Source organism: Patagioenas fasciata, chromosome 2 (genome assembly GCF_037038585.1).
Source record: "Patagioenas fasciata isolate bPatFas1 chromosome 2, bPatFas1.hap1, whole genome shotgun sequence".
Taxonomy (NCBI): Eukaryota; Metazoa; Chordata; class Aves; order Columbiformes; family Columbidae; genus Patagioenas; species Patagioenas fasciata.
This window is the reverse complement of record NC_092521.1, coordinates 3,546,933-3,574,028: the sequence shown is the minus strand read 5'-3', so window position 1 is coordinate 3,574,028 and position 27,096 is coordinate 3,546,933. Positions and strand designations below refer to the sequence as shown.

At 46.0% G+C, this 27,096-nt stretch overlaps 1 protein-coding gene across 7 annotated transcripts in view; it reads left to right on the top strand.

Moving 5' to 3' along the window:
* Positions 1 to 27,096, top strand: part of ADGRB1 (adhesion G protein-coupled receptor B1) — a 292,674-nt gene that overhangs the window by 62,581 nt on the left and 202,997 nt on the right. For all 7 annotated transcript variants that reach the window (XM_065831582.2, XM_065831583.2, XM_065831586.2 and 4 more), the window contains one exon: positions 16,765 to 17,685. In XM_065831582.2, coding sequence (XP_065687654.1) covers positions 16,938 to 17,685 — 748 coding nt within the window. In that variant the 5' untranslated portion in view covers positions 16,765 to 16,937. The remainder of the gene's footprint in view (positions 1 to 16,764; positions 17,686 to 27,096) is intronic.

The window sequence follows — 27,096 nt, the reverse complement described above, 5'->3', positions numbered from 1 at the left end:
TGCTTCACCTCCCCTGCTGCTGCTGTGGAGATCCTGGGCAGGAAGAAGGTCAAAATGTGCCTCAGATTCGCCTCTCAGGGTGTGTGCTAAGTCAACCTGGAGAAGAGAAGGCTCCAGGGAGACTTTATTGCAGCCTTTCAGTACTTAAAATGGGTCTATAAGAAAGATACAGACAAACTTTTTAGCATGGCCCATTGTGATAGGACAAAGGGTGATGGTTTTAACCTAAAAGAAGGAGATTCAGGCCAGACATGATGAAGAAATTTTTTACAATGAGGATGGTGAAACTCTGTCCCAGGTTGCCCAGATCAGTGGTGGATGCCCCATCCCTGGAGACATCCCAGGCCAGGCTGGATGGGGGTCTGAGCAACCTGACCTGGGTGAACATGGCACTGGATGAGCTTTGAATGTCCCTTCCTACCCAAACTATTTGATAATTCTGTGATTCTATAGGAGGTGTAGCCGTTATTCCTGAGCAGGAGATCTTGCTGTCCGAAACTAGGTTTGCTCTTCGAGATCTGGTCACTGCCCAGTGCAGTCAAGACTCTTTGATCCATGCAAGCCTCAAGCTGCCTCACCAAACCAGTGACAAAACAGCTGAGATTGAAGCAGTCTTTGCTGATCACATTAACACATAAGTTTTCAGATATGTGAGCTTTTCTCGGGTCGAAATGTAGGGGTCTTCCAGTGAATAGCCATTGCCATTATAGTTTATTTACTGAACTAAAACCTCAGTTTCTTAGGAAATATATGTATTCTTCTGGATTGGTCTGCCAAAGGCAGAAACAAACAACCTGAACCAACATTTACTTTCTGCAGTATTTATGATTCACCAAAACAACCGCTCTTGGCAATTTTGCAAAGCAGGAACTTTATTTCAGTAAAAATTAGCTGTACAAATATACTGTGATGTAGGCTTGGGCAAGAATATGTCTGAGTGTGTGGGTTTCTTACAGGATATTCAAGGAGCTCCAAGCAGAGGAGGATGAATCAGGATGAATGAGCGAGAGAAAAATCAAGAAAATGCATAAAAGAGGTCTTTACAGCTGCATGAAAACAATATGTAGGCATTGAACTAAGGAATAAAGAAATGGATTCCTGGCCCCACTGACGTCAGTGAGGCTTCTTGGATTCAGTGAATAACTTTGGATCTATAGTCAAAGACAGATGGTATTTATTTCTGAAGTTAATGGCTACAAATGATACAAGTAGGTTCCCACATTGCTTCAGCTCGATCTCTAATTCCATTGCTTACCAGAAGCTTCCTGAGACATGATGGCCTCAAGATATTAACTCTGGAGTTGCTGAGCATCTTCAGGTCATCCTCTTTCTTCTTTTCATATCCTGCAACTATAGTTATGCCAGTTACAGATCTTTAAAATCCAAGTATTCTTTCTTATTAGTATTTTTCATCTTCCCTGTTTTTTAATTGGCTTTTTTTGAGATTTTTGGATTCATACAACCATCATTATTTGAGTCACTTGCAAAGTGGATAAAATGCTGCAAAGTATACTGCAGGGGATCAGCTGTTCCCATAGGCATGGAGAAACGGAGAAGACAAGAAGCCTACTGCAAGGGGTAGACTGGGTTGGTGTGTTGAGATCTCTAACCTGCACTAAATATTCTGAGGAGTTCATAGGTTCAGGTTAAACTTGGGCTGATGTGTGTAGCTAAACTCAAACTGCCGATACAACATAGAGAAATTACTTTCCTGTGATGGGTGGGAAAGTCAGTCTCTCTAGTTATTTCTCAAGCCCAGGTGATTTTTTGCTTCTCTCCATTCATCCAACTCCCCTATCATGATGCTGAAAGTCTTTAGCCAAAGGACTGGGGCACTTTTCCCATTTATTTTTCTGGACTCTCATTTCATCCTGTTCCTTCCTGAGCCTGTCAACTGAGGCAGCATTTCTGCCTGGTTGGTTTTTAATTTGTATTAATTTCCAATCAATCAGAACTCCTAAATCATAATCTCAAGAGGTGCTGATGCTGTTTAGCATGAGTTTGTGTGTCCTTACTCCTTATTGGTAACTCAAGAAGGAGGATGAGGTTTACCTTACAGAGAGGCTATGAGTAGACTTGATCAGTCATTCCAGTTCCCACTAGACAGAGACTGGCTTTTAATAATTTTGGTGGGAATAAAATCAACACTATTATCATGAAAATGAAAAAAAAAAAAAAGGAAAAAATGGATCCTGCAATGACATGTGACCCTGATATTCCTGTCATCCTGTTTTGGTCTATGTAAAAAATTGCTGTTGCTGAACTTTTTTACAAGGTTGTCAGAGTCTGTGGTCAGACCTCCAACTTCAGTGGTCTTCCTCTTATACTGGATGTGCTGGAAAAGTTTCTTGTAGAGCTGGATTCAATCAAAGTTTGCAAGACCAGAGACATTTCCAATAAAGTGCACAGAGTTCACATAATATTTTCTTGCTGTAACTTTGTTCTGCTGCAAAATTCACTGCTCACTTGTACCTTTATTACTTGAGTTATACAATGTGCTTCAAGATCCCCAGAATGGCAAGGACTGTAGAAGAACATTGTAGAAGCATTCGCTATTTGCCACAAACCATGTCCAGGATTGCTATGCTTTCCCTGCGGCAGGTGAAATGACAAGGAAATAAATAAGAATTTCACCCTGTGCTCTTAGGAGTGAGTGGGCAGACAGGACCATTTTCACCAGGGTCCCTCTGACTATCACGGACCTGAAACAGCAACATTTCTGCTCAAAATAGCATGCCACAGGCAGAGACATTTTGGTTTTTGCTAAAAGCAAACAGAGTTGCTAAGAAACGAATATTTCAGAGATGGAAATCCACAAAAGGTTTGACAATTGTCGAATGGCGCATGCTGGATTGGGTGGCTTGGCAAACATGGCCACAGGGATAGCAGAGAGGAGCCAGCCAGTTCCCCAGCCAAACATGGTCCTTCCAGCAGGAAACCCATAAGTTGCTCCTTATATCTTGCTTCTGTCATGAATTTTGCTGATGGAGACTGACAAACCAGGGGTATAAAAGGGACAGGGCATGCAAAGACTAGAGGATTTGTAAAGTTAGTAAGACTCAGTAGATAGAAGGCTTTGAAGGACATGCACTCCAGTGTTTCTGTCTCAAAGCTAGGAGCAGCAAAGGACGTCAGTGAGTGGTTACAAAACTTCTCATCTTTGCTCCTGAAGGTCTGGTCTCCAATCTTGGTCTTGGATCTCTAAGAACAAGTCATGAACTTGTGTGTCTCGATCAGTGATGGTTATTCTTTAGACTTTGGTCATGGTGATGGTCAGTGACTCTGTTGATACCAACTTTCTCAGGGTGTGGGAATTCTTCCCTATGTTGAAATCACTGTGGAGCCTCTGGAGACATTGGTCATCTGTGGTTACACAGGAGTCAGCTTCATATCTCCAATGTCTCCAACATCAGGCAGACAAATTTCAGAAACTTCAATTTCCTATGCTAGGAGGAAAGATCTTACATAACTTTCTTATCAAATGATAAATGACAAATGCACAGTACCCTTAAGGTGGCTGCACTTTAGCATGTTCATGACTGGGTGCAGGGGGTTTCTCATTGAGTGAATCTGAGAGGGCAGTATGGATGGAAGAGATTGCTGCAATAAAAGACATTCAATGGACTGTTGTCCTCTACTGAGGCACAATGCTGAATGTAAAGCTTGAGAAACTGGAAATGATCACTACCTGGAACAGCTGAGGGGCCATTCCTGCCCTCCAGTGCACTGCTGTTATTGTTAGGTGTGCTCTTCAGGAAGGTGGGCTTGAGGAAAAAAGAAAAAAAAAAATTAAAAAAATAAAATAGAAGATAGAAGCAAAGCAAACTAACACTGAGCCAATTCGATTAATAAAGGATGCCAGGAGTTGGTGTTAATTTGTGTCTGATTTAAAGTGCCTAGTGGGTGGAGAGAGAACAGCCCACAAGAAGCAGCTGGGCTCCCTTTCCATCCCCCAACCCTGCTGTTGGTGCGGCGTGGTAGGGGAAAGAGGAGCACACAATCGGGCGATTCATCCCCACACTGTCGCACTTTGCAAAAGCGAAGGAGAAGAAGGGAAGGAGGGAGAGGGAGGCAGAAAAAACAGCAATGCAGTTCTTATGAAAAGCGTCAGCAGCAAACACCATGCTTCTGCTTGCCTAACCAGGGTCAACCCATCCTATCCATGTTTACCAGCCCTTTGTGAGATGTCGATGGCCGGTCCTGATATAAAGGAGGAGCTGAATTGATGCTTTTCCTCATCTAATTGCTGGGGTCAGGCACACGGAGTGATGAAGGGACTGCCCTAATCACTTGTGGTGGAGCTGGCAGGGTTCACAGTCTTCTCTCAAGGCCAAAGTTCCCAATTTATGTGCAGATTTGGGTAAGACAGACAAGCTTCCCTGTTGACACAGCTCCAAAGCAAAGGTCCACCTGAACCAACAAAGATGGTACCTGGATTTGCTCCCTGTGGGGAGATCTCTACCACCCCTCAGTTCTTCAGTGAAACCCAAAATAAAACCCTTTACTGTTCATGTCCATTTACTCCCTCTGAGGCTATGTCTATTCTCGTAAATAAATGAGGGATTAAATACAGGTATGAGTGTGGTCCTGTGATCATCCAGACCATTTAATTACTTGCGTGTTCCCCGGTGCAGTTTTGGCACAAGATGATGCCAGGACACAGTCTAGTAGATCACTGAGCCAAGGGACTCTTTCCCACAGGTCTGTGGGATGAGGCCAGCACGTTTCACAGGGGAGGAAAGCTGAGGTGTGTGGCTGCAAGCTGTGCCATGCTTGGCCAGGGAGCCAAAGAACAGCCCCTGCTCCATTTGGTTCGGTAGTATAGACATCGCCTGCGGAGACAGACAGCAAAAGGGCAAATTAGCATTTAGTTGGCATGTGGATTTCTGTTCTTCAGGAACAAAAGGAGGACCATCTGCTCATTGTGTCTCGCAGGAGGTGGGGGCTTGCTTTCAATACCGACCTGTGCTGGATTTCAGCCCACCACCAAATGTGGAGATGTGGCAGGCTCTCTGGGTAGTTTCCTGAGGACATCCACTGTGACCCATGGTGTTGAATCCACCTACCCTCTGGGCAAAAAAAGGCCACGATACTCATCTCCTGGCATCCTCCTAGAAGGACTGCTCATCTCTCCTGAATTTCCTTGCTTATTGAGGCCAGTTGCTGTGCTCTACACATGGGTTTATCACTCCAGGGGCATCTCAGGAACACTATGGTGATGCTTCTCCAAACAGTTTTGGGCTGGAAGGAGGAGGAATGGGCTCAAAATCTTTGGAAGAAATGGGAATCAGAAGAATTACTTGCACATGGCTCTAGAACTGAGGTTTCCTCCTGCGTCTTGGGTAGAAACCTAAATCTAAACCCTACATGTTGTCTGCAGACCTCCAGCTCCCCTCCAGCTCCTCACTCCAGTCCCGTCTGCCAGAAGGGAAAAAACACATAAGTGAAGGAGCATGTGAAAATGACAGACTCTGCTGTCATCCCTGTGATGAAGCATCATCCAAGCCCTTCTCAGTATAAATATAAACCACAGTCCTTCAATCCTTCATCTTCTTCAAGGCTGCACACTGACAACTAACTAACCCCAGCCCTAAACTGGCACATTCTCAGTGCTTCACAAATCACTTCATCCTTCCTCACCTCCCATGATTAAACAAAGCCCAAGAAAGTGAGAAGAGAGGAGTCTTTTACTTCCTAATAACTCCCATGGTTGCCCTTTACCAGTAAGTCATTTTCCCTCCCATGTCACATATCTCAAGGGTTCCTGGAGACAAAGACTGAAAAGGAGGAAAACCGTACATCTCTCTCATTTACAAAAATCCTGAACTTCTTGTCATGAGGCTGTTAGATGAGATGCAAGGAATAATCCAGCTCATTAGCATCTGTGCAATGATTCCACCCCTCTGCCAACCTGTCTGCATTTGAGCATCTCGGGTTTGGTTATAGGGGAGCCTAGAAGGCAGGCTCTGCCCTGAGGAGTCTGCAAGGAAATGAGGGGTCTCCAGGAAACAGAACAGGTGGGCATCCTTTTCTGTCCATCATGGTTAACTCAGGCATGGAACTGAATAGATGTGGGCATGACACTCCAGGAAGATTTAGGTTGGGGCATATGGTCATCCCAACAACTGCTCTTCCAAGCAGTGCAATGGCACCATGCAAGACGTAGTAGACTGAACAGGATGAAGTGAATCATAGAATCATGGAATGTCCTGAGTTGGAAGGGATCCACAAGGATCATTCAGTCCAACTTCTGTCCCTGCATATGACAACTCCATAGTTCACACCGTGTGTCTGAAGGCATTGTCCAGTCTCTTCTTGAACACTGTCAGGCTTGGGGCCATGACACCTCTCTGGGGAGCCTGTTCCAGTGTCCAGTACCTCTGGGTGAAAACCTTTTCCTAATGTCCAATCCTAACCTCCCCGGCACATCTTCCTGTCATTCTCTTGGGTTCTGTCATTGTTCACTAAAGAGAAGAGTTCAGTGACTGCCCCTCCTCCTTCCATTGTGAGGAAGCTGTAATCACGATGAGGTCTCCTCTTAGTCTCCTCTTCTCCAAGATGAACAAACCAAGTGACTTTAGCTGCTCTTATATATCTTGGATGAGATCAACCTATTTCAGTAGGGGAGTTCAGTGACGTGGATGAGACTTGTGACACTCTATTTAATTTCAGGCTCTTGCTATCATTTGTTTAGCAGTGTGGACATATGTCTTGTGGCTTAGGAGTGGTTACTAATATCCCTGCACCTCTCTAAAATAAATGTAAGAATGGTTATTTAAGGAAGGAGCATAGGTCATATAATCATAGAATTACAGAATCATGAGGTTGTTTTATTTAGAAGAGATCTTTAAAGACCACTTATTCCGCTCCTCCCCTGCCATGGACAGGGACATATCTCACTAGATCAGGATGCCCAAAGTGCCATCCAACATGACCCTGAACATTTTCAGAGATGAGGCAGACACAACTTGGCCCAGTGTCTCATCATCCTCATAATAAAAAAAAATTATTCGTCATATCCAATCTAAACCTACCCTTGTTCAGTTTAAAACTTTGAACCTTTGTCCTGTCACTAGAGGCCTTGGTAAAAAGCCTCTCTCCATCTTTCTTATAAGCTACCTTTATATATTGAAAGCCTGCAATTAGGTCTCCTCTCAGCCTTCTCTTCTCCAGGATGCACAACACCAACAGGTCCATGTCTTTCTTGTACAGGGGATCCCAGAGCCATCTAGATGCACAATGAAAAACTGAAGGAAAGGCAAAGAAAAGCAGACACTTCTGAGACGTGCAGTTCCATCCGGATCATTGTATTTAATAGCAACTGATGGACTTGTCCTCCACAAGTTCTCTAATCCATTTTGGCACTCTTTTATACCTTTAGACTCCACAGCATCCTGTGGCAATGAGGTCCCCAATTGAATTACGAGTTGTGTGAAAAAGTACTTCCTTTTGTTTGTTTTCAGCCTTTGGGGTCAGTAAGGATGGCTTTCTGCGTCATGAGGCTTAATTCACTGCTGCTCCCCATGTCCCTCAAGGACCTTGAAGATAAGGTGTGTAAAAATACACATATTTATAATTCTTTCCTTTATGAGTTCAGGTTGCAGACTTCTGCTGCTTCAAGGTCATGGCTGGATCCAAAACCACCGAGACCTCGGGCTTTAAAGGGAATTTGATACATTTCTGATTCTCCCCCCATTCAGGACCTGTGCTCAGCTCGGTAGAAAGTTCCCACACTCTACTCAAGCTCCGATATTTTTACTCTCTCCATGACACTGGAAAGTTCCTGTTTTCCCATGTTGGTGTGGTATCAGAAGACTTCAAAGCCCCTCATTTCACACTGTGTAGAAACAACTGGAATCACCGTGGTAGGTAGCACAATCCTGTAGGTCAAGTACTTTTGTGCTGCTCAAACTATGGAGGGTGAGAGTAAGGTCCTGGTTTACTAAACAAACTCGTATTTCAGGTGTCTCTTTTGGCCACAACCTGAATCTCCATCTTCCTCCTGCTCAGAGGTACAGGAAAATTGTAAATCTGACCAGTATTGTCTTACGGTCCTTCTGTGTGCAATTTGAAGACATCCTCATCACTCACCGGAAACTGAATGTCTAAAATTATGAACTGAATTCCTGCTGTCAGAAGGGAAAACATTCCCAGTCCAGTTTTAACTGTGTTGAGTCTTCAGCATTCATGGTGCCCCTTCAGGGTTGCTGCAAAATTGGACCCTGATGCAGCCTTTCCTTCTTTTTGCAGCTGCTGCCTAAGAAAACTTCCATCATTGTGGTAGTGTCAATGTTGTTTGTCAGATGGGGAAACTGAGGTAGAGTCATTGAGAGAGAACACAAAGCCATGGAAGGAGTCAGAAGAAGAGCACATATTAAAACTTCTGCATGCCCAGGGCTGGACAAAGGCTTCTGGTTGTGGTCGTCCCCTGTTGCTGATCTTATCCAGCCGTGTAAGGAGCTGAAGGGCATCAAAGTAGAAGTCTGCTTTCCTGCTGCCGGGAGAAGCACTAGAACTTGAGCTAGTGCAGATCCTAGTCAGGAGCTGGTTGCAAAAAACAGCTACATGGGTGTTTTTCCCCTTTGCTTTCTCTTGACCAGCTCAGCTCCAGACTGCCATGGGGCAGGCAAAGGGCCAAATCTAGTTGTTACTCAGTCCCTGGGGGTGTGGACAGACCAGACAGGAGCAGAGCTCCAAATACTTTGGCCAAGACACCAGCTGAAACACTGTCCCATCACTGCCCACAAATCTCAGGATGATTCCTGGTAAGGTTTTGGCCCCAACCAAGTAGTATCACCCCAGACCATGCCTGAGCAGAGATCAGGAGACAGCATTAGGCACCGTGGCAAGGCTGTTCTACTTTGGAGGATATACATTTTAGCTACATGGACATGTGCTATATCAAGGCTCTTTGCCTCAGGGGCCAGAAAATGAGCCCCGATGCGTATGATTTATGCGGGATGCGCAAGTGAGCAGCGTCAGGATGTGTACTGATCTCTGGCTTGTGCATGTGCCACACAGTGAATTGCAAAGCCTAGTCTGGGGTTTATAAACCACCATTCTGCCCACATGCCTGTGCAAGTCTGAGACTCAGCATGCACATCCAGACCCGCCCCCACTTCCCCCCAAAAAACATGTCCCTCCCTGGGTGCTCCCACTTAGCTCCCCAGCTAATGCCAGTGCTTTTAACCTCCAGCTGAATTTCCAATCAATCTCAACCCTGTTCCCAGCGTGAATGAGCAGTGATGGAAGCAGTCTGGCCCCTGCCTGCTTACTGCCACTCATGAAGATGACCTTGCCCTCAGAGGCCCTCTTGTGTAACCCTCCCATCCAGAAGCAGGGTGGGAGTGTAGGGGAAAATGTCCCAAAGGGTCAGCTGTGAAGCACTAATGGGCAGAAATAAGGCAACAGGGAAAGCAGAAGTTTTCTAGGGTGTTCTGGTGAAGAATCTAGGGTGTTTCTGACCATGTGTGTTGCTCCTCAGGTGGTACCACTGACGGGCATGGATGAGACCTAGGGCTGTCAGAGGGCATGGATGATGCTAGCATGGAGGAAAGGCTGACCTCACCAGGATCTGAAGAGCTATGTATTCCCCTGGGGGCAAGGAAATGTCTGGGAACAGTGTGAAGCAATAACCAGCCTAAACCCACAGCAGGCTGTATCTTACCACTTTTAACCGGGGTTTAAATCAGCTTTGCTAATAGGAAACTGAGGCAGAGAGAGATATAATGTTATGACAACCTCCATCGGCTGAAGAACCCTGTAGCCTCTTTGACTTTGCTAAGCAATGGCATCTGTGTCATGCAGTCCTTGAGAAACTCCCCATCTTGGTAGAACTCCCAAGATGCCATCCCAATAACATTGTACTCATGTAGAGGAAAGTCAAGGACAAACCCAGATGCAGCTTAGGCTGAGGTGATGTTTAAAAGACATGAATTATACACACGACATCTGTCTGAGGCAGCATTGGATCCAACAGAAGGTGCTGCAGAGCCCTGAGCTCATTTCCCTTCGGCAACCACATCTGGGCCCAGATGGAGCACATCTGGCCCTCCTTGTATGCTGGGATTTTCTCTACAGAAGTTTTACTGAATCCTAGATTTTAGGGTTCAGTCTTCCTGCTCAGCTGTCTCCTGATCCATCCCACTGAAAAAATAAAACAAAATATGCAGATCCAGGAACTGAGTCTGACTCGTCTACATCTCTCCCTGAGAGCTTTAGTTATATGTTCATCTTCAATTAACATGATCTTAGTCTTTAAGATTGCTAATCTCATTTTAGGATGAGATCTAGTGTGTTGGAAATGAATCAACATAAGCAGCATGTAGCTGGAGCTTTTCAGCTCACAGAGTACTAGAGAAAAGCAGAGGGTGCTTCTCACATCCATCTTTTCAGGTAGGAAAACTGAGGCACAAATTAGTAAAGATTGGGAACATATGCTAATCCAGAAGCCAGGACTAAAATCTGGCTTCTGGCTCCTCCAGATACTGTGTCCCCATGTGGCCAGGGCTGAAGGGGGTCAGAGATGGGATGGTTCAATCAAGGCTCAGTGGCTTTGGAGTTTCCTCAACACAGTCGAAAGCCTTCTGGGGATCCCTGTATGATCTATTTCTACATATCAACTGTCAGCTCTCTTTTTTCCCTAAATCACCTCTTTCAGCCTTTGAAGGCTGAAAAGGGACTGTGACTCTGTCCCCACAAGCCAATCTCCATCACAGGATCAAATATTTATCATCCTATTCATGCTGTATCTGCAGGCTGTTGCACATCTGTTGAAGTCCACCCCCAAAGTGGGTACCTTTCGAGGTTGGAGCTGAGAGAAATTTGGGATGAAGGATGTTAGTGTGTATAGACATAATTTATTAACAGTGTAAACATGTGAAAATCAGGCTTTCTCTGTGCTCATGAGACTGAGATGGACAGAGGCAGCGGGAAATACATCAGTCTTTACAGTGGTGGAGCAAATATGCTGGGTGGTGAGAGGTCCATGCAGAAATATGCTTTTGGCAAGTGAAACAGCAGGAGGGGAGTAGGGCTGGATTCTTGTCTATCTGACCCTTGTCCTCTTTACTTCTCAAAGGGGCTTTGTTCCAGTCCAGCTCTTAAGATTCACTTCAAAGATATTATACATCTGTCCAGGACAGATCCTGACCTGGGGAGCTCCAGCTAGAGTTGGTTTAGCAGCCTTTCCACATCTGAAATGCCCCTCTAGGGAATGGATGTGAACTGAAGTCAATAAAGGATTTCCCAGTCCTGCGATATCCACCAAGTCACCATTTTGATCTTTCAGGTCCCAGTATTTACCAGATTCTGCTTTGTCAGAAAATAAGGACTCATCTCTATAGATAACCTGTTGCTGGGATGGGTCAGAGTCAAATAAACACTCATAGAAAACAGCAGAGAAAGAAAATGCAGCATTAAAAATAATGCTAAGCAAAATCTTGGTTTTGACCACCGATTTTATGGAAGAGACACCGCTCCAGGACCTGTCCAAGCTCCATCCCTCTCTAGGTGCCATCCAGGTCTAACTCCTCTCCTTGCAGTCCAGCAGAGCCACTGCAACCAAATGACAGCCAAGTCACAACCCTTATTGACTCCTTCATGTGCTGTCGATTCGCAGATGCCACCCTGTATTTCCAGGCATTTACTCATTCGCCTTGGTAGCAAAAATAAAATTTCCAAGTGGTTGCAGCTTCTTTTTTTTTTTTTTAATTGTTTTTATTCTTTTTAGCTGTTAGCAGTTCCTTGTGAACAGGGACAGAGCATACTCACTGCCTGTGTTTTCTCAGCATGGCAAAGGACTGAGTTTTTCAGGGTCAGGCGATTTTCTGCCTCTGGCAGAAGGGATATTTTGCTTGATAGTTGGGGACTTCTGACAGGGAAATGGGAAGCCCCAGGAAAGGAGGATTAGCTTGATGAGAGTGGTTTTCACCCTGCTGGGATGTCAGCCTTGTGCCAAGGTCAGGAGAAGGAAAAACAGAGGGAGGTAAATCTTGGACGATAGCGCGTCTGAGTTTGTAGGTAGAGAGAGGGGAGTTCGGACACAGCAGGTCTACTGGGGGCAGATCAGGGTGAGGGTGTTGGGAGAGGTCCTATACACAGGATGGCCTTTCTGCAGTTGTTTTTATTATTTCTCCCCCCCCCTTTTCTTTTTTTTCTGTGGAGTGTTTGTGTGTGTATTTGTGTGGATGTCTAAGAGTGCCCTCCATTGGCCAGATCCCGGCTGCTGCACCAAGAGTCCCGTGTCACCAGCACAAGCGAGGAAGCTGGTGGATGCGCAACCAGGGAGGTTGTTGCCCTTCTCATGTGGGAGGACTCTGTGCGATGCACAGACCTTGCAAAACAAGGCACATTGCAGCCCTGCCTGCATTTTACAAGCTCCTCCTGCTCACGCAGAGCTGAAATCCTATGCTGGGGCACAGCTGCAAAGTCAGACGCAGCAATTTGGAGATGTCCAGCTGGAAGGTCTTGGTGGGACGAGGTGAATCTGCATGCAGGGCTATTCAGGAAGAGGATGAAGGTAGTTGCAGGCAGAGTCAAGGGATGCCTTGATCCATCCCTTCTCACACACATCCCATGCTGCCTGCAACCCCCGGATGTGTGTAGGGTGTGCTTGGGGCATGCAAACATGTGCAGAAAACAAGCAGGGATGTGAGGGTGGTGGAAAACTCCCGTCTCAGACACAGACCGTCTTGGTTTACAATTACTGCAGGAATGCAGGGTGCACCACCAAACATCTCGCCAGAGCTTGCAAGCTCAAAAATTGACTGAGACCAGTGCAAACTGGATACTTAACCCCCCTGGGCAATGTAAGTGTCAGGTGTAACATGATTCAGTGCTTGACTGGTTTTGGTCAAGCTGTGAAGGTCTGTCTCGGGTTGCGTTTCTGAACTGTACCTGCTCCAGTGGTTATCAGGATGGGATGGCAAATACTCAACAAGAAGGTAAAAGAAGTTACCAGGGCTCTGCAGTGGTGCAAAGGTGCAGGAGCTATGTCGGTGGTTCGCATCTCTTCAAAACCCTCTGCGTCATCATCTCCAACACCTGCACAAGGTAACCAAGGCAGAAGGACCATTCAGACAAAGTTGTCAACCTCTTTCTGTGAGTTGCTTGAGCTGAACACCTGCCTTCTGCCTGGGGCACACACACACAAAGATGGCAATACTTTTGCCCTTCAGCTTGTCCTTGAAAAATGCAGGTGAGGGACATCCCAAGGTCCTGCATGGTCACCTGCTGTCCCCAGGCTTTGCTCCAGAAATAGCTTCTCTGCCAGAGCCGTTTTCCAGACACAGGACTGGAAAGAAAGGGCAGGAGGGGCAGCAAGTATTCAGGTTGGATCCAAGGGAGGGGACAAGGCATGGATGTCTCCCATCACAGAAAATTACAGAAATACCCAGGCTATCTAAACACTAGCTGTGGCAACAATCATGGGAATATGGGTAAATTCGCTCATGTGCCATGGGAATGTGGTCTCCAACAACGGAATCATCTGTCTTTTCATGCATTTAATATCACTTCCCTAGCTGCAGGTTGCAGCCTCTGGTATATGTCCCCTTTGGGATTTTTCTGGATTAAAATGCAGAAGATGGATCTCTCTGCTGAAATGCAGCAGCCAGTCAACTTCCCATTGTATTTTCCCTCCCTACCAGGTTCCACACTTGTCGAACCGAAGATCCAGGTGTGCAGGGGGGGTTTTCTCTTTGTTTTTTCTGCTCTAAGTAAAGATTCCCACTTCGACAAGGATTGATAGAAGGAGAAAAAAAATATGTTTATGTTCCTTATGGTGAAACCTTCCAGATGGGACTACATTCAAGGGAAATCAATTCTAAGACCTAACAACCGTAACACAGCGTCCTATTAACGGGTCTGTTTAGTTAAAGTTTGTTGGCTTTTACGGTGCTTTTCCCAGAGAGGGGCAGTTAGGGGGTTGCATTTTGTGCTCGCTGCATCCCCATTCAGCAGCAGGGTTATGGCCAGCGTGAGAAAAAATTGGATTTGTGCAGGGCAGGAGTCTTGGGCTGAATCCCACACTCTGAAATCACTGTTAGGGACCGGATCTCAGCGCAAGCCCTGTCTCCTAATCATCTCGTTGCTATGGAGGCACCGCTGGCTCCTGCTTCCAACCGGGAGAGGCCAGTTTCTTCACAGACTGGACCAGAGGCTGAGATGATCCCTGGCAGGCTCATCGGTGCGAAGGCTGGGTAGATTTCAGCTTTGCAAAGGCCACAAACAGCATGAGCTGCTCAGGCATTGCCCTACAGCAAGGGAGAGGAGACCCAGTGTTTCCTTTCAGATTCTCAGCTGAGCAAGCACCTTCCACTTATTAAACCTGACTTTTAAGGCATTGACAGCCATTTGCAGGCAACCCCTCCTGTTAATCAGGATGACCTCTCTGGAAATTTATAGGATGTTTTGTTGATGCCTGTGGTTTTCGTTGCTTTGCTTTTGCTAAGCAGGTTGCATTCCTGAGATCTGGGAGATTTGCACTGCAGAGCTTTGCAGGCTGCAAACCACTGTCAGGAGTGGGGACCTGACTTCTTAAAAATTTAAGTGCAAATGCATTTGTACTCCATGCTGATTAGTGTCAGGTCTAACAGACACTCAGGAATATGCTGGCAGAGGCTGCAGTGATTTGAAGCTCAGATGAAACAGAGCTTGGAAATAGTGGATTTGATTTGTGAGTTACCTACCCCTTTTCTCCCCAGAAAAAAAAAAAAAAAGGCTTTTGCAAAAGAGGGGAAATGCAGAGACAAAACTTTGATAGAGAGCAAGGAAAAAAAAAAACAAGGAGGTGAATGTGAAGATACATTTGGCTTCTTATCTCTTTCCAGATGTACGGGATCGTATATGGACTTCATCTCTTATTTTTCAGTCACTCCTGGGATTGGGTTTAACTGCCTGAATTGTAGATTTGCTGGGAATTTGTATGGCTGCTATGAAAGCTTCCTCTGTTTGCAGTCTGGGAAGGCAGAGCCTGGCAATGGGGTAGGAGATGACAGGAATGGGGATGAGCATTGTGGACACCATGGGTCTGTGAGGAGGGTCAACGGCTGCAAAGCAGAAGACATGTTTTCCTTCCTCCCTTGCAACAGATGTCCCTCTCCATAGACTTGCACGTTCATTCCTTCCTGGTGGTGCCACCATGTTCTTCTATCATAGACAAACACATCCCAGATGACCTGAATTATTTTGGGACTGCAGTGTAAGACAATGTTAGCATCCCAAGAATCAGGCTGCTTGCACTCAGGCTTCAATGCAGAGTCCCTGAGCATTTGCTTTTCACTAATTTGTGGACCACAGAGGCTCTTGACATCAAGGCTTAGTAGGGGAAACCTTCCTCCCAGGGGTCCAATTTGTCATTTTGAAAGTAGATAGTAACCTTGTTTTGGAGGCAGCAAGTACTGCAGGGCCAGGCCAACCCTCCCCCAAGGGGAAATTCCTGGTTTTCTCTACCTGGGATAAATCAAGAAGAAATACCTGGAAAGGTGAGAAGGAAAAGGTACGAAGGCTGTATGCCCAGCAATGGGAGAAGCTCTGCCCCACACACTGAGGGTCTGACCTTCCTGCCCATCAATTCTGCATCTGTTAATAGGTCCCCTTCCCAAGCATTGGGGGGCATGCTACATGGGGAGGGGGTACAAAATGAAGAGAATCCTGCTATTGATGATGCTTCCCCCTCTTTCTCGTCCCCTGGAAAGAGGGAAGATGGGGGAAAGGAAGCACAAGGGGAACCTTCTTGGTGGGGTAACAAAGAGGGAGACGTGCAAGACCGCAGAGAGCACAGGAATATCTTCATCATAGAGTAGGGCACAGGGGTCTGGGCAGTTGTGCTGAAGAGAGGATCTGGGCTACAAAGGAATGGGTCCAAGAGAGCAATGCAAGAGGGATATTACCTTTGCTGAAGAGGTTTTGCAGGTTTAAGGAGGTCCTGGGGGTGGCCAGGAGGACTCTCTGGAGATGCTCTGTGCCTGGCTGTAGTACTGCAGGGGAGTCCTGCACACAGAGTTGCAAAGCAGGGTGACTGCATGGTGTGGGAAGACCTAAAATCTGTCTCCACCCCTTCACCCCCACAGGCTTTCTTTTTGTCTCCTAAATCTTGTGCACGGCTTTTTCAAGCCCTGCCCTTCTGCCTGGGCTCAGGGTTAGACCAGGGTTGAGGTACTGAGCAACAACTCCCTTCCCCTGCACTGGTTTGGTGAAAGAGAAGGCAGAAGAGAGAAAAGGAGAGACATGAAAAAGAAAAATACCAAAGGCTGGCAGGAGAAAGAAAAGAGGTAGAGCCCAGCTGCCCATGACAAGCTCAATCCCACCCTCCCCGGGTGCAGCATGAAGTCTGGGCTAAACCAGCACCTTGTTTGGGATGAAGAGGGGTGGAAACTCCCTAAAAACAGAGATCAAGGGTGTTTTCTTAGCATAGATGGTTGCAAATCACTGCAAAAGCCTCTGCTCAGCTTGACACAGGGGCACTGTATGGGCATAGGGCGCTGGGAAAATGGAGTCACAGCTGTGTTGTCCCCCACTGTGAGTCACAGTTGGATCCCTTCGGGGGGGTTAGGACATCCAAGGCATGGGGACACCCCCAAACCTACCATGGGAATGGTGATGGGGGGCTGAATTTTCCCTTAATAAGATGTGCAGGCACTGCGGATGCTCTCTGTAATCCCAGACTCGCAAAGGGTTAATAAAATCAAAACAAACCACCATGAAAAAATCCAAATCTCTTCTCTCTCTTTCCCCTCCTCCTTCCTTTCCCTTTTTTTCCAGGTGTTGTTTATGGCCACAGGAGGGAGCTCAAATCCAGACATGGGAAGATTGGCTTGATTTCGGATCCAGAGCCTCTTAAACTCTCACTTTTCCTCTAAGCTGGTCCCTGTTATGTCCAGGATCTGGCGCCTGCTTGACATTTACTTTGAGTTCCAGAGGACCAGAGACCTAGGATGAGGAGCATTGGATCTGCCCTGAACCTGCTTTTGGTATCGCCACTCTATTTTGTGTGGACCGTGGTCGCTCTGGACCTGGCACAAACTCCCTGCACCACTTTGGTCCAGGGGAAATTCTTTGGGTATTTCTCCTCCTTTGCTGTCTTCCCATTGAACTCTTCTCTCTGCTCTTGGATTATCCAGAACCCTGACCCTCGGAGATACACCTTGTACATGAAGATCCTAAAACCTACTGGCATATGTGACCACCAGCACATCCGTACCTACCAGTTCGATTCCTTCCTGGAGTCCACGCGCACCTACCTGGGCATGGAGAGCTTTGATGATGTGTTGAAGCTCTGCGATGGGTCCACCCGCTACGCCTTCCTTCAGTCCAACAAACAGTTCCTCCAGATGAAGCAGACCGCACCACCAGGAGTGGAGAGCTGGCCCGTGCGGTGGAAGCCCACAAAGGCTCAGGAGAGGGACTTCTCGGTGGAGTACCTCGTGGTAGGCAACAGGAACCCTAGCAAAGCTGCCTGCCAGATGCTCTGCAAGTGGCTGGATGCATGCTTGGCCATCAGCAGCAGCTCCCACCCATGCGGCATTATGCAGACCCCATGCTCTTGCTCAGGAGGGGAGGTCCTAGATCAGACCAGCGAGATCCTGGGGCTCACGAGGAAGAAGGAAGATTGCTATAAGGATGGGATTTATTTGGAGAACTGCATGAGCAGCCCCAAAGACAGCAGTGGAGCAGAGTTCTTGGGTGAGTTGTGGGCAGCTGAAGAGGTTTGTAAGGAAGGGCTGGTTGGGCTTTCTTGTCCTCTGTCTCACACTGTCCCTGTCACATCTCTGTCTACATCTGCGGGTGCCAGGTATGAAAATATTATATGCTAATTGATAGGCAGTTCTGGTAAGTCCCCGTGGCTCTTTATGGGTTTGCAACTGGAATTGCGAAGCAGCTTCTCCTAAATATACCCCAAATTGTTTCATTCATTCCTGGGGCTTGTCCCTCATTTGTTTTACTTCTGCAGCCTCAAAGCTGCTGAGGGGAGAGTCTTACCTGAGGGCAAGCAGTTTTCCAACGTAATTACAGATGTCCTAGAAAAGTCAGGATCCAAACTACCTCCTGAGGCAGACTGCACTCAGCAGCCCTATCAACCGTTTTAATTCATGGGAAAAACTTAATTATTGGGTCTGGTTCGAGGGAACGGCAACATGGTTATTTTGTTCTCAACCTCGTTTTCCTTTTGGAGGCTTTCAGAAAGAAGACTCGCCACGCTGCTTTTTCTAGGTTACTTGGTTATTTTGCTGGGGCTCATTCTTCAGATATTTTGTCTGTGTTTTGATTATGATCGTTAGTACGGGCTGGAAAGAGACTAGGGAGATGGAAGAGACATAACAAAAAAGAGCTACAAATAAGGGTGAAATGCTCCTGAGGTTTGATCTGAGTATTGATCTGGGGTGGGTCGTGTTCCTTGCAGATATCCGACGTGGTATCTGCTGGTGCTACGGTGCCATGTGAAGCAGATGGGAAACTGGAGGGTCCGAAATCAAACCCTCTATTTCAGTGTCTGTGTCAGATCTGCTCTGATGTGTTTATTCTCAGCTCCATCCCACCTGCCAGCCTGCGGGTTATGTAAAGCTGAGGTAGGATGAGAGATGGGAATCTGGGCAGCAGGGAGGGGAGCCTCCAATTTGGTGGGCTTCAGACCCTCACCTGATTCCCCACCCCAGGGTCTCATCTTCTTCAGGTGATATGATCATCCACCTGTACTGGGCAGTGGTGAGGGCACACCTCAAATCTTGTGTTTAGTTTTGGACCCCTTACAACAAGAAAGACCTTGAGGTGTTGAGTGAGTTCAGAGAAGGAAACGGAGCTGGGAAAGGGGCTGGAGCACAAGTGTGATGGGAGCGACTGAGGGACCTGGGGGGTTCAGCTGGAGAACAGGAGCTGAGGGGAGACCTTCTGATCTCTGAATACCTGAAAGGAGCTTGGAGCATGGAGGGGGTTGGTCTCTTCTCCAAAGGAACAAGCGATAGGACAACAGGAAATGGCCTTAAGTTGTGCCAGGGAAGGTTCACGTTGGTATTAGGAAAAATTTCTTCCTGGAAAGGGTTGTCAGGCATCAGAACAGGCTGCCCAGGGCAGTGGTGGCATCATCATCCCTGAAGGTGTTTAAAAGATGTGTAGATGGGATTTTTAGGGACATGGTTTAGTCACAGTGTTGGGTTAATATTTGGACATTCAGGGTCTCTTCCAACCAAAATGCTTCTATGATTCTATTCTATGATTGAAATGTTCTCCACCACTGGGAGAAAATTGAAATCTGTCTGGACCTGGGCTTTGGGCCTCCTGCCTGGCTTTTGCGGCCACCCCCAGTCTGGAGGGGAAAGTATCAAGGCAGTGGGAAGGAGGCTAAATTTGCTTGCAGTGGGAAGGAGGTTACCAGGCACAGGTCCAAGCTGTGCAGCGTGATTTTCTTGCAGGCCGCAGTCTGGCGTTAGCCGAGAGATTAGTGTATGATCAGGTATTAGTGCTTTCGTCGGTGTATTTTGGGGGAGATTTTGTTTCTCACTGATCTGTGAATCAATATGTGAAGGCACACAGCCGAGCCATAAATCCTGCAAATTAGTTCTTCAACAGTGCCTATGAGCACAAGGCAATATTCGCTCTCCAGATTTCAGATTTCTTTGCAATGCCCTTTTCTCCTGTGTGAACGACTTGTGAGGAGGACCGTGTTGGCTGCCTCCTTAGAGCGATGTGAGCTTCGTTAACTCATGTGTTATGCCTTGCATTTGCTGATTGGATGATTTATGCATTCAATCCAAGCGGCGTGACCTTTTTCATTGCAACCAAAGGTGAAATTTGAAATAAGATTTTCAGCAAATCGTGAAGCATTCAAGCTTAGTATTGGCTTTTGTAAAGATCTCTCCTAGTCCAGCCTGAGTGCTTGAATGTTCCCAGAAAATAAATATGAAAGAGTCTCAAAGGTGGCTGAATCAAAATCCTTTTTGTGTGTCAAATATTTGTAGAGAAAGCATATTTTTTTTCTTTTTTTTTTTTTTTTTGTCTGGCTACTCACATCTGCTCCATATTGATGACACAGAATTATCATCTTCACTGGTGGGATGCCATATACATAGAAACGATGCTTGCAGGGTGCCCAGCCTCTCCATGTGCTGCTCTGTCTGTCACCGTGTCTGTTTTGATTTTTGAAAAGGCTTGATCAGGAAGATGGAGGCGAGATCCAATTTGGACAGAGAGCCAGAGATACCTTAACAGCATTTTGTGGGTGGAATATTTTGATAGGTTTCCTGATTTCTGAGTGCTGATGCTGATGAATGCTGTCATTGTTGTCCTGATTGTATTTGTAGTGGTTGCTTTTTTTTTTTTTCCTACAAACTTTCCCCCCCCCCCGATATTTCCCAACTGATTTGTTACTTCTGGCCCTGTCTTGACACTTTCATCTTTGAATAAGACTGCATGTGTGTTTTGTAATAATCTAATTGGATGACTTTCAAGGCACTTAAAGAATTGACAGATACCCAGATACCACCCCAAAATGTGGACCCTGACATTGCCTCTTCTATACCTGGGATATTTCCAAAGCAAATGTGTGGGTGCAAATCTAAGAAGGCTACAGTGAGATGCTCCCTTGGGAGCAGCCATGCTTTTTCTCACAGAATCCATGGGGTGAGACCCCTTTGAAAATGTTCACTCCCCATCCCTTGGCACCAGTATGTCAAAGGATAAAAAATGGATGTACATAGGTGTGTACTGGATTAGGTGATGCCTGAAGGCAGTCAACATCAGGCTGAGAATAGAGCTTTTGGGCTGGACATTGGCTTTGATGACCAAGAAGCAGAGCTAGTAGATGAACTTCTGCTACCAACTCAGGCCACAGATGTCCTGGCTGTGGTGGAGAAGTAGATGTACTGACCCTGTCACTCCAGAGCTACCAAGACACTCAAAAAAAAATGAACTGAAAACCTGATTTCACACATAGTGAATGAGTGTGCACTTAGTTCAAGTATGTGTTTGTGGACATTTATGACAGGACATCACAAAGTGATTCTGCCAAAGTAACCCTGCCTAGTCCACAGCATCTGTTCTTCAGTGCCTGGAGGTAGGAGGGAACGCTCCAAATTTGACTCCCACATTCAGTGAGACACCCTTTTTGCACTCACTGTCCCACACAGACATTGCAGACATTACAGTGGGCAATGGTGGGGGTGGCGAGAATCTTTCAGGGTGAAAAGGCGGTAGGAGATATTTTGGAGACTTGCTGCACATGGAAATTGTCCCGGTGATCAGACACACTTGGAGATGTTTTGGCAGCAGCAGCCAACCCTCCACTTCTCTCCTCTTTGCTGCTGCTACATTAAGCTACTGCTCTGGAAAGGCTTTAATGGGGAATTTTTTCTAGGAGAAGACAATTCAACAGGGGAAATGTTTTTGGCCAGCATCAGATCTCCCTTGGCCGACTCAGGCAACATGGGAAGAAAGGCAGAAACTGTTCGTAGATCCTGATGTTTAAGAGGAATTATCTTCTAGGAACACAAGTTGGCACTCCTGGAATAAGCTCCTGCACTGGTTTGGAGTAGGAGACCAGGGGGCTGAAGATAGGAAAGCTTCTTGAAACATGGGGCATAGAGACTTCATGGTCTGAAAATCCTGGTGACGCTCCCAAATGTGAGCTGGCTTCACTGTAATCTGAGATGGAGCTTTAAAAGGGACACTGAAGTGACACTGTAATGAGAGAAGGTTAAATGTGTGTTTAAGTGCTGTGCTGAGTTAGGCACTTAATGAATGTCTAATTAGTCTTGTCTCCACTTAGTCTGTTCCTGGAAGGCCACTGCAGTGCTGTGACTTTTTGGTGGCTCAAAGAGATAACCAGCATGATCAGGTCCTTCTGTTCTTCCTATTTCATTCCCACAGTGATCCATGATGATGACTGCAAAACGGGGTTAAATGTGTGCCCCTGAAATATATTATTTGCTCCCTGGTAAAGGAGATGGCTCCAGAATTGGAGGGATTTTTATGACGAATGAGTCTGATTAGTTCAACATCTTGGTTAGAGAATTTTGTAAATTCATTCCAGTAAAGAACTTGAACCTGAGATTTAAATGGAGCTTCTTATTTCTCAAAAAAACTGAATCAGGGTATTGCTAGTCTGAATGCTGGGGATTTTCCTGCCCTTTTTGATAAACTTTTTCATTGGTTTGCTGTCCACAGTGCTCAGAACAAATGCAGATCCTCCTTCTTCACACATGCTCATCACTTCACTTTTGTTTTGTTAGTGGTGTTTCACCTTTCAGACCTTAGATTTTTTTCTACCTCTGTCTGCTAGATTAAGAAGTCATCTAACATGAGTTCTCTGCTATTTGGAGAGGCTTTTATAGACCCATGAATGAGTTGTTTCTTAACCTCTGCTGCATTAAGTAGAGTGAACTCCATATATCTCTCACTGCAAGACACATCCTCCAAACCTCGGTTGATATTGAGAAGCTTTGCTTTGTGCTTGACTGGTTCTGCTGGCTGAAGGATGATGCCTGCTCAGCAGGGCTGAGCTTCTGCTCGGACTTGTGTCTGGGTGACTGCTGAAGGGGGTTGATGGTATGGAAGAGAGGCCAAAGGACCAGGAACAAATGAATCAACCACCACCCTCCCTGTTGGAGGAATCATGTTGTGTGGCACATCTCTCTTCCTCTTGAATCTCCCATAGGGCAGAAATAACTTGATAAATCATTTCCCATGTTTGTAGAAAGGTTTAGTGACCATTAAAGCTCAGGAAGTGATAAAGACAGAAGCTCTATACTTCCTACATGAGTTCCTCAGGCACAAACAACAGCTGGGCTTGCAGAAAAAAAAATTGTTTGGCTTTGGATTTGCTTCACTTTTGGACTTGCCAACCAAATGGCAAAGGGAGTCGGATGGGTGCAGTTCCATTGCCTCTCCTTCCTCCTGGCATGGACTTGCTGAGTGTGCCTGGGGAAGGTGTGCTGCCTTCCAGCTACTCTTTTCTCCATCTGTGTTTACCCCTGCTGTCTAGTCTGTACATCCTTGAGAGCAGAGCTTGGATACAGTGACAGAGTACCAGCAAAACACAGGGCAAGGAAAGGCTGGCTTCTGTTCACACATTAAATTTTCCAGTGTTACGCTGCTAAAAGCACTGGGGATTTTACTTGATATCAGTCATGTTATCATCTATGGTTTCCTCACAAGGAGGAGGAGGAAGGATAGGTGCTGATATCTTCTCTCGGGTGACCAATCACAGAACCTGAGGGAATGACAGAAAGATGTTCCAGGGAGGTTTAGGTTGGACATTAGGAAAAGGTTCTTCACCCAGAGGGTGCTGGGCACTGGAACAGGCTCCCCAGGGAGGTGTCATGGCCCCAAGCCTGACAGTGTTCAAGAAGTGATTGGACAATGCCCTCAGACACATGGTGTAAATGTTGGGGCTGTCGTTTGTAGGGACAGGAGTTGGACTCAATGATCCTTGTGGGTCCCTTCCAACTCAGAACATTCTATGATTCTACGACATATTCCCAGCTGAAATCCAAACCTCAGCAGCTGTGAGCAAGAGCTGATATCACTTCACAGCTCATGGTGGAGGAGGCTGAACAAAACCTGGCACCTGACAAACAGGGGACCTTCACCACGTGTCTCCTGCAGTGAATCCCCACTGGACCCATATGGGCAGTCCCTGATGGGGCTGCCACTCTTGCGTGCAATCAGTGGGGTGTTTTACAGAGGAGACAAGTGTTACTCCTTCCTGGATACTGAAAAGGGGGCTCCTGAGTCACTTTAAACACTCACATCTCTGATCTGTATGAGCATTACTTGTCCCACTGTTTTTCTCTAGTGTTATTAAAGATCTTGCAATATGAAACAGAACGAAACAGAACAGAAAGAATAGAATAGAGTAGAGTAGAGTAGAGTAGAGTAGAGTAGAGTAGAATAGAATAGAATAGAATAGAATAGAATAGAATAGAATAGAATAGAATAGAATAGAATAGAATAGAATAGAATAGAATAGAATAGAATAGAAAGAATAGCTGGAAGGGCCCTACAAAGTCACCTGATCCAACTGCCTGACCACTGCAGTGCTGAGGAAAAGTGAGAGCGTGTTATTAAAAAAAGCCATTGTCAAAATGCCTCTTAAACACTGACAGGCTTGAGGCATCGACCATCTCTCTAGGAAGCCTGTTCCAGTCTTTGACAAATCTCCCAGTAAATAAATGCTTCCTCATGTCCAGTCTAAATCCCCTGTTGTGCAGCTTTGAAGCATTCCTGCACATGCTATCACTGGCTGCCGGGGAGAGTTGGGAATGAGAGTAAGAGTGGCAGAGCAGAGATTCCCTGTGTCTGTGCTGCTATTTCAGCACTAAATTTACTCCTTCATCGGTCTGTATGGAGATGTCCTATTTGGGAGATGTAGGGGGAGAGAAAAATGAGAAAAATAAAGCGATCAGTTCCATTGTGAACCCAACAGCTTGTGGACATGATCACAATGCAGAAACATCAGCAATTACTGTCTGAATGTGCTATTGTTGTAACAGGGAGACTAAAGGTGGAATTTACATCCAGTTGCTGAGGGAGTTTCACAGGCAACTACTCCCATTATTGTTACAAGGGGACTTTTACGGGCAATTTAATGAGTGGCAGCCTTGTGAAAAGCTCAGCTTTTCAGTTATGTGTTTCCATTTTTTTTTTTTTTTTTTTTTTTCCAAATTTGCTATTGTTTAACATCCTCTTATATTCAGGACCCATAGCAACTACCCCCAAATGTTTTGTGTGCCAATAATGGATGAAATTTAGATGCAGGGAAACACAGATACCAAATTCAAAATCCTGTCATCTGTAGTGTAGTTTTACAACTGTTGCTGAATATAAGACTGAGAATGTTAATGTTTCAGAAGGGAGGCTACACAAAAACACTCCTGGCCCTTTTCACCACCCACCCTGAAGATCTGATGGATTATGGTGTCGCGATGAGGTTGAAAAATAGAAAATGTTGTCATTCTAAGGGGAACAGGATGCATGGATTTTTTCAGGTGCCTGATTTGTCTTTGAGATGCCAGACTTCTATGGATTTCCTTGGTGCTGAGCTCTCTCACCTGGTGGATCCTGTCTCTTGTGGTGGATATAGCTCTGGGGTTTCTTCCAGCTTGCCTTGAAAGGGAGTTTTCTGTTTTTCAGTGCTGGTTTCCTCTATCCAAATGCAGCTCCCAAAGATTTTGGGTGAAGACAGGACTTGGTAGTGATGGCATTCAGTCCAGCTACCTTACAGATCTAGCAGATAACAAATCCAGGAGTGAAAAAAAGGCTCTGATTTTTACCTAACAGACTGGGAACAGAGTTTTAGCAGGATTGAGATCTTGTCCATGAGTACTCTGACAGTGGACATGGGTGCTCTAAGACACAGCAGTCACTTAACATGTTGGGCAGAGCAGTAGATTTCACAGTTCTTCCAGAGCATCATCATCACTTCTGCAACTCATCTCTTCCCCCATATTTTCCTTTTCCAGTTCTGATAACCAGTGACATTTTACAACAACTGTAGGTGTTGATTCTGTCTCCTATGAGCCCGTCATCCTGCAAGACAACACTGAAGCATGTTTGGGCTAAATAGGTTAGAAAACTGGTTTTGGATTCTCAGCAGGTATTTAGTGTGGTTTTGTGACACTTTAACCCAGTGAAGACTCAGCATCGGTGTGTCCCTGTGGTGGCTCTGCCAATGTCACCTCCAGTTGCTGACTTTCCATGTAGTACACTCACTTCTTGCACTTGCTGCAGCCAGCAATCTGATATTGATATCCTACATTTCATTCTTCCAGCACGGTGAGACAACACTGCAAGGAAAGGACGTCCTTTAGCAAATCATCAGAATTGCAGATCTGTTGAGTTTACATATATTTCTTTTTGTTCCCTGGCTCTAGTTCTGATAGAGCGATAATTGCTGCACACCTCATTAGGCTGAATGCTCTCAATAGGTCTTGAACAGTCCATGCCATTAAACAAACAGTTACTGACTTGGGATATTCCTTATGCTTAGAAGCAACAAGGAAAAGAAGGAACCTGAAGGGATGAAAGCTGCAACTCCAGGCTCATTGAAGACACTGGCAGAATGGCTGCTTTGTGCCATAATTTCTGGGATAGCTTGAGCTGTGTTTTTTCTGTAATACATGGGCTTGGATCCACACGAACACCAGTAGCAATGAGGGACAGGCACAGAGAGAGGCTGCAACAGTTTGTATGTGTGGAAATGACAGAGCAGCAGATATAGGAGTGCAAGAATTTTGGAAGGGTCCTAAAGCACAGACATGAAATTTCCGTCTAATACAAGGGAGTCTGATCCCTCCCTGTGCCCTATGGCAGGAACAAAATTACTGGTGCACTTCCCTGGCTTTGTCAACTTGCCTGGGTGAAGAGGGAGTTCTCCTGTTTTCTGCCAGTCTGGATGTTTGTTCTTTTGCCTGGATGGAAGTTGACTCTTCCCCACTTGCTAGTTTTGGGAGAAGGAGTTTGGGTATCTTTGTATTGAAGGTGCCCAAAGCAGAGGAAGGTAGTGGAGTTCAGCATGTGGTACCAAAAGCAGGAGAAACAGCTAAGACTGTGGGGGTTTTCTCTATTTCATTTCACTGGTCCTGCCCCTGAATCTAAACGCTGAAGGACCAAGATGCAGGTTATTGGCCCTTGGGCTCTTGTTGAGACTCTAGGATTGATGCAGAAGAGGATGCATACAAAGTTTCTGCTTCAGGATCTACTGGAAGGTGAGATAGAACATTAGGTCTGATGACTTCATCATGTGTCCCCATGCTTCCTGCTCCTTCAAATTAAACCCACATGAAGAGCTCTGTTATCTCTGTGCTCTCCAACTTCATATGGGAACACAAGTCTTATGAGAAGTGGCTGAAGGAATTGGGGGTGCTTAACCTGGAGAAGAGGAGGCTGAGGGGAAACCTTCTCACTTTCGACAACTATCTGAAAGGAGATTGTAACATGGAGGGTGTTGGTCTCTTCCCTCAAGTAGCAAGTGACAGGACAAGAGGAAATGGCCTCAGGTTGCGCCAGGGAAGGTTCACATTGGGTATTAGGAAACAATTCTTACCAGAAAGGGTTGTGAGGCATTGGAACAGGCTGCCCAGGGCAGTGGTGGAGTCACCATCC